Raw genomic sequence first — 7,905 nt, 5'->3', positions numbered from 1 at the left:
CAAAACAATTTTAATGTAAAATTTAAAAAATGAAATGTTAAATTGATTTCACCAACAAACTAAAAAACTAGGAATTTATTTTTTATCTTATTTTAAAGGTGACTTTTTTTAGTGCAGTTCCTGGATACATAGAACTGACATAGGTCAGGATTTTTTAAATAAAATTTATTTTAGGCATTTATCTGCAACTAAAATTCCGTCATGACATTAATTTTTGACTTCATAAACTTGAACGTTTAAAAAGTATGAATTTCTTTTTATCTTTATTCAATTATGAATGTTAAATTCATGCACCTAAAATAGAGAAAAAATATTTTTCTTACATGTGAATCTTACATTAACAATTACCTATAAAAAAGATGCTACCTTAAAAAATATTTATTCACTCCGAGTGTATTAAAAAGTAAAAGCAATGGACAATGAGCTGTTAATGGGAGATTTATTTAAAAAAAATAAGGGGGGGGGGGGGGGTAGAACCCAAAAGACATGAAAGGAAAATGTGTGTCATTTACAGTTGAACTCAAAGATACTGTTTAACAGCAAGTTATACACAACCATTTACACAATCTGTACAAATCTTTTCCCCCCACAAATTTTGAATCTCAATTGAAAATAAATTAAATAGCTTTCTATGTAAAAGTGCAATCCTTATGTGTAACAGTTAATCCATGGCAACAGAGCACGTGTTGCAATGAGCTCATTTGCTGTGGGGTAGTAACCATTGTGCACATTTCCACATCCATCAATTTCCCCTGTATAATGCATGAACTTGTGTAATGCTTTGAAATGCAAATGTTACTAAACGTCCAGACGATGACTCACATAGCACTGCTTGGCACCCATCTCTCATGCAAATCAGCATTGTTATGTGAGGAAAATAGTCCCAAGTATAATTTGACAGAGAGTCCTTTCACAATTAGGTGTGTGCATCCTTGAATAAAACCATTAAAAACATACCAGTTTAGTACTTGTAGAGTTCTGGGGTTGACAGGAAAAAAACAAAAGCTTTACAGTATAACATTGCGTTACCTGTCAAATACAATTATAAGTATTAATAAATATAAACTTCTGTTACCACAAATCAGTCTACACAAAATGAACCCCATAGATGTGGTGAGTGTCTTTTCAGAACACTTTCTGGGCCTCTGAAGAGGCCTAAAGGGGGTTTCGGTTTCTCCACACACTATATATGCACATGCCTTAAAATCTTAACAGAATCCTCCCGGACATAAGAAGAGGGAAACAACAAGCTACTGGACCTTACATGCTTCTGTATTCATATGCATGCATATATTAAAGATAAAACGAGGCCTAAAAAAGAATTGTATGTTATATTTGTTTATGCACTGATCACCGTGGTTTCTACATGGCAGGAGGCTGGAAATGTGTCAGGTGATGGGAAAAATGTGTTCAGGCATTTGCAATATAAAGGAGAGAAAAAAATCAGGCATAAAGTCATTTTCAAAATGTGCAAAGTATAAAGTAATTAAGACTTCTGTTCAGCTACTGCAGCAGACTGGGCTGCACACTCTGGTTTAAGGATCTGGTACGTGATGAGGTACTCTGGGTAGGCCTGTAAGAAAGGAACATCGCATTACTACATGCAATAGCAAATATTTGGGTTGAATAGCTTTTCTGTCCTGTTGTGCATTCACCTGCTCTCCTCTGTAGATGACATACTCCGCATAAGCCAAACCGTTAACGCTGGGCCTCCCGATTACTGAATGATGTCCAGGAGGGGCATGGGCCATTTTCATGGCACTAAACTGCAGGAAGGATTTTCCCAGAGTCACCCGACAGAACAGCATTTGTCTGAGGGTTTAGAAGATGCAAATATTACAGCAACAGCAGTAGAAATTCACACTAATCGCTTGAGTCAGTTAGAGTGAAGTTACCTGTGGCAAAGATAACAAGATCTGTCTTTGTGCGTGGGACATCCGGTACCACCACCGATGCCATAGACATACTGATTGCTCTTTGAAGAGTTCTCTGCAAAGTAGATCCCTGCTCCAAACATTCCTCCAATGTAAGCATGACGCTCATCAAAGCCTTTATGGATGATGGCATTGATGAACGGTGAACCTGGAAGAAATCATGACCGAACAATCAGATTCCTTTTACCCTCATACAACAAATAGTACTGCCGTGAGCTTTACCATGAAACAACATGCGCTCGTTATGATGGTTGTGGTTCTCATCTGCGATCTCCTTCTGTCGGTGGGCGCATCGTTCCCGCAGTTTTTTATTTACAACCTTTTGAATCTGTGTAGCACAAAAACCCAACATTATTTCCAGAAACTTATCCCAATCAATGTTAAAAGATTATGATATTTCAAGGTAAAATGAATGTTGTGGTAAGTTCTCAATAGCTTTTTAACTAAATGCCATCATTCAAAAAAATAAAGCATACCTTGATGATGTTGTATCTGCTGAAAACCCCCCCGGCATTGCCTCCATCTCTGTGCTCTCTGATAGTGCTCTGCATCTGCGCGAAACAACACAATTATACTGGATTAAAAATGAAAACTTGTAACAAATCAATGCACATAAACAATTTAAAAAATAATCAATACATTTTTTTACTCCAATTCTCAATTTACTTCTTATTATTAGATTTTACCAAATCAATTGCTTGCAAAGTGTTGTACATAAAACCATGAAAATATTATTACCAAAGAACAACTGATAAAAGTAAGACCACAATAATGATTAAGTTGAGTTGTATATAGGAGGGCAACCCAATAGTTTGGGGGCTGACCAAAGGAAAAGCCTGGTCCGCTCCACTTTTAAATCTCTTTTGAGGAACTGAAAAAAAGCTAAAATTGATGGAATAATCAGATGGATCACATGTGTGTAAATCTTAAAACCTAACAAATTCCCAAAGCTTATTTCAAATCAGAATTCCTGGCAAGGTGGAGCTGTGCGTTTCTTTTTACTGGTTCTTTTTTGAAAGATGAGCTGCTGCGTTTTAGACTTACTGTTACCATTTAAATGCATTCTGACTGAGGAGTTCAAGAGGTGAAGAAGTGAATGAGTACATTAGTTATTTTAGAATTTGGGGAAAAAAATTGCAAGGGCTTGCATTTTTACATAGGGAATACTGTGACTACGCAGAATCCGCAAATACGCAGAACCCCACCCATCCCCGCAGCCGAAGAATGCACATCACTAATCCTTACTCATTTAAAACCTTTCTGATATTTTGTAAAATATTCATTAAAGAACATTGGAATATTGCTCAACATAAATAGCAATATTACAGTCTATTGCTCTACTGTAGCGTATTTTAAAACGCAAATTATGAAAATCAATCTGTTCTTAAAACCGGGAGCCAGTGCTTCCTTGTTCCGTTAAGTGCGAGAGGTCCTGCAACGCAATTTGAGCGTCTGGAACAGTCCGGCGGCAGTGTGTTTTGAGCGTCGCTTCTTTTAGAAGAAGCAGGGCTCCAGACTGCGACCAATTGCTCGCATTTTGCGACCAAAATTTGAGAGTGTGCGACTGAATTTTACATCCAGTCGCACATGTGCGACAAGTAAATTTGCCTCCCCCACCCTCCGTATTTTTTTATACATTAAATGTGGAGGGGGCACATCGATAATCAATGAAATAATTTGAGACGCGAGCGCACACGCAGGCAGACACACACTCGCGCACATACTCATGAAACGCGAGCACACATTCTCGCGTGATGCTCGTCTGTGAAGCGGCCACTGCGTGTGAGAAGAATAAGTCACTGTAAGTGGCAAAAATGCGTGGAGGGGGCGGGGCCTAGAGATAATCGAGCGGCGTAAACATCTGTGGGAAGGAATAACAAATAAATATCATCACAACCTGATATGTGCGTCTGAGCTATGAGCAAGCGAACTATTGATTCGTTCTTCCGGCCTGCGGCTAGTGTACCAGTGACAGAGTGTACAGCAGGGGTCTCAAACTCGCGGCCCGCAGGCTATTTGCGGCCCCCAAGATGATATTTTGTGGCCCCCGCTCAAAATGAAAATTTAATGTTACTGCAGCCCGCCAGTTTTAATGAATGACACTTTTTCATTGTCGTGCACGGAGATGACCAACCAATCACAGTGGGGTAAATGACTGTTGGGGGCGGGACAATGACAGGGCTTGAAAGCAGGACACCTGACAGCCCCCTCCCTCCCCGGACCACATTAAGGAGTTCCTTACTTTCCTTTCTAGAACGTATCTATTCGCTCATAATTTTCTAAATACATGCAGTCCGTGCTGAACTTTTCTCTGGGTCTCACAGAACCGGAGGAATGTTTAGGGTTTTGGTTAGGGTTAAGGCGGCGCATCAAACGGTTATGCACGGCTGTTACGGCAGCACACCGCTCCCGCGGGAGTCGGGTCAGCTGAGGAGAATAAATGTCCCCCACGTACATGCGTGACAGCTAACGGGGCTTGAACATTAAACACGTGCGGGCAAAAACAACATTAGTTTTAGACACACTGAAAATACGTGGGGAAAATGCAACGATAGACGTGTTTGAGATGAACCGGCGGCTCGCCTGGATCGTTGGGGAGACCAACGATGATTGACAGTTGATGTTGGAGCAAAAACAAAAATATATGTCACACACCAGGTGATCTGCGCAGCGTTGAGTCCACCTGGGTGATCTCAAACACGCTTATTGTGCATCTTGGCTGCACCTATTTGGTATCACAAAGATAAATTTCCATCCGTTTTCTTTACTATTTGTACTGTCATGACAGTGATGGTGCTGTCAGTTTACCTTGTTGCATTTTCAAAAGTGAAGAATAAAATGTGACACTGAATTAGAAACAGCACATTGTAATTTCTGCATCTATTATTAAAGTATTTATTCGTAATACAGTGGAAATTAGTAGATCTGGTTTGCATGTTGACGGTATGCGCCCCTAAATTTTCTGGTTGTGCCCCTAAAATTTTCAGTTAGGGGCCACTGTGCTCCTGGTGAAAAAAGTTAGTCTGGAGCCCTGAGAAGCCAGTTTCATTCATCCGGATGATAATTATCCTCCATGATCATCTTCCTCAGCATAGAAGGTTATTTGGAGGGGCGCAAACTTCGGTTCTAGCGATTAGGGAAATGGTGGAAATAGCTGTGAAATATTCTCCAGCAGCCAGCAAGGAAGCCAACGGACCGGCCTGCTCTTCATCTCCATCCTTCATCTCCATTTCCTTACTGAGAAAATTTCCTCGGACGCAAAAGTCTCATAGACGCGTCTTGAGTTGTCTGAGCTTTTGTGATGAACTGGAGGAGTCACATGACTGAAAAAAAATCTGTGACTGTGTAAAACCGTGAATGTTTAGAAATTGTTCCATATTGTGACATTAAAGATAGTGACTGATAATTTCCCTTTTTCATGAGTGGGTTTAGATCATCTCGGTGGGGTTATGGTTAAACAACACAGATATACTATAGATGTTGAATACCTCCTCCTCCACAGACTGGTACTCTTTGTCATCAGGTGAAAGGTCTATTAAGATGGTGCCTTGGTTGGCACAGTGGAATGTCAAGTATGGATTGGCACCTGCGAAGTATAGAACAAATTAAGATATTTTCAAATATGTTAAAAAAAAAAAAAAAACGTTTCCAAAATATCTCCTCACCTTGCTGCCCCCCGAGCAGTCTTTCAACACCTTTGATAAGTTTGTGTCGGTGGCCATACGCATTAATCCCTATTTCTTTCAGTTCCTCGTGGCCCATATCAACCAACACATCCAATGTGATCTGGAAGACGAGAAATACATAAAAACAACACTTCAAACAAGGTGCCTGTTGCTGCCTTGGCTTGGCTTGACTTGACTTGACTTGGCTTGACGTGACTTCTGAAGCTGCCGATGCGCTCTGAGAGTCTGGAATGATCACAAACCTGCTCCCTCTCGAAGATGTCCCTTAGATGCTCCAACCCCAAGCTCTTCAGGAATTGACTTATGTTCATGTCCAGCACTGCCACTGTGAGGGGACATCATATCGGACTACAGGTTACAGAAGCTTTGTCATTTTTTGAAGCAGTGACAAATAGACAGGTGCTTCTTATTAGGGATGTCCCAGTTTCTGATCTCGTGATTGGATTGGGACATCCCTACTTCTTGTGATGCTGAGTGAAACACACTTACTCTCTCCTTCTTTGCGGTCTGATCCGGTGGCGCCGTCTGCCACCCCTGATGTCCCTGCAGCAGCTGCTGCCAACTCTGTGAGGGGCCCGGCCAAGTTGTCTATGCTGCTGGCGGCTGACAGACAAGATGGAGTGGAGGCAGGGGAGATGACAGAGGCACTGACCACTGTTGCTTGAGGCTTAAAGCAGCTGGGCAGGGCGTCTGGTGGCATGGCGTCCATTAATAGAGCTCGGATGTCGTCAGCCTGCAGCCAAGCCAGGTCAACAAACACAAAACAACATTGCAGTTTTCTTCTGCTAAACATGTTCCACATTATTGACTACTTTAGAGTAGTGCTACAGTAATAAAAATTTTATGCAATTATAAAAGTAGCATGTGCTAACCGTGGCCAGGTCCAGAGCCGTCTGGCCCTCCTGGTTCTTCATGGTGGGGTCGGCTCCATGAGCCAACAGCAGAGCACAAAGTTGAGTGCGACCTTTCTGGGCTGCCTCATGGAGAGGTGTGAAAGCCCATTTGTCTGTTGCATTCACGCATGTGTTGTACTTGATCAGGAGGGCAGCAATATCAACATGCTGAGAGAAAGAAAAGTTGCACAAGTCAAACTCTAAATTCTACGTTACTTTCTTTTTTTTTTTGAAAGTTATAAAAGAAAGTTTCTGTTCTGCTAACTGACCCCATAAGAAGCTGCGTTATGAAGAGGGATAAGGCCACCTTTGTCCTGAGCATTGACATCAGCCCCATGCTCCAGCAGATACTCTGCTACCTCCAGGTTGTTGTAACCAGCTATAAATGATGAACAGCATCAAGCACAGCAAAATGTGTGGTATGCATCAAACAACAATGCCTACACATTCTCCACTTTAAAAATAATGCTATATTTTACCACAGACCGACACTTAAACTTTAACCTAGGATAAAACAAAAGCTTCTTGCACCTGCCAAGTGTAGTGGCGTGGAGTTGCGCCCTTGTGCATCTCTGCAGTTGATGTTCTCCTGGGAGCAAAGCTTCTGCACTCGAGCCAGACAGCCCTTCTTGGCAGCATCAAGGAGGGCGGCATCACCTCGCAGTAGATCCTGGATGTCTGTGTCTCCGTCTTTAACCATGTCCAATGGAATGTTGCCATCGCGGTTCTTCTTAGTGGGATCAGCTCCATGCTACAAAGCAGAGTACATACTTTTCTTGCAACCGCTTAGATGCATTTGGCCCTACTTCAAGTAAGGGCTGAGTGATACGGCTACAAAATAAAATCTCAGATATTTTCATCCCAAATTCGATTTTTGATTTTAATTGATTTTTTTCTCCCTGCTTTTACTTTCTTTAACAAAAAATACAAATAATGGAATATTTTTAACAAAAACTATTCTATTTTAACATCTCCTTTGGAAATTCTGTGTGTAACACAAAGTTAAACTAAATACAAGCTGTAAAAATGTTTGTAAATCAATGCAGCAGATGTTTTGTGAGCGACCGCTAGCTTGAGCATCTTATAAAGAGAAATACTATAACATATTTGGCAGAGCATTATTGGTAGCAACAGCCATGTAGCAGATTTTTCTGCGTGTGGTTTGATGCTCCAAGTTTGAAGTCACAACCCCAGTGAACAAAATCTCAATTATTGCCTCGCCAGCCAAGTTGGCTGGCAGATAAAAAGAGATCTACCAACCAAATTATTCCATTATTTTACAAAGAAAAACTATAGGTTTTTTTTTTTTTTAAATATCACGTTAAATGCAAACAGAGAGGATACCACAACATAATGAGAACATCAGAAAAAAACAACTGCTTTTTTCTAGGA

General features: G+C 41.0%; 1 protein-coding gene across 2 annotated transcripts in view; it reads right to left on the bottom strand.

Moving 5' to 3' along the window:
• Positions 1-422: 422 nt before the first annotated feature.
• Positions 423-7,905, bottom strand: part of LOC105353570 (poly [ADP-ribose] polymerase tankyrase-1) — a 29,744-nt gene continuing 22,261 nt past the window's right edge. For both annotated transcript variants that reach the window (XM_023958675.2, XM_023958677.2), the window contains 12 exons: positions 7,045-7,264; positions 6,783-6,892; positions 6,493-6,681; positions 6,110-6,353; positions 5,863-5,945; positions 5,600-5,720; positions 5,423-5,520; positions 2,411-2,485; positions 2,157-2,262; positions 1,896-2,082; positions 1,656-1,812; positions 423-1,573 (listed from right to left, as the gene is read on the bottom strand). In XM_023958675.2, the coding sequence (XP_023814443.1) occupies positions 1,487-1,573; positions 1,656-1,812; positions 1,896-2,082; positions 2,157-2,262; positions 2,411-2,485; positions 5,423-5,520; positions 5,600-5,720; positions 5,863-5,945; positions 6,110-6,353; positions 6,493-6,681; positions 6,783-6,892; positions 7,045-7,264 (1,677 nt within the window). In that variant the 3' untranslated portion in view covers positions 423-1,486. The remainder of the gene's footprint in view (positions 1,574-1,655; positions 1,813-1,895; positions 2,083-2,156; positions 2,263-2,410; positions 2,486-5,422; positions 5,521-5,599; positions 5,721-5,862; positions 5,946-6,109; positions 6,354-6,492; positions 6,682-6,782; positions 6,893-7,044; positions 7,265-7,905) is intronic.

The sequence above is a fragment of the Oryzias latipes genome, chromosome 9 (genome assembly GCF_053564925.1).
Source record: "Oryzias latipes strain Hd-rR chromosome 9, Olatipes_Hd-rR_3.1".
Taxonomy (NCBI): Eukaryota; Metazoa; Chordata; class Actinopteri; order Beloniformes; family Adrianichthyidae; genus Oryzias; species Oryzias latipes.
Note: the sequence above shows the minus strand (reverse complement) of the source record. Positions and strands in the feature narration are given on the sequence as shown.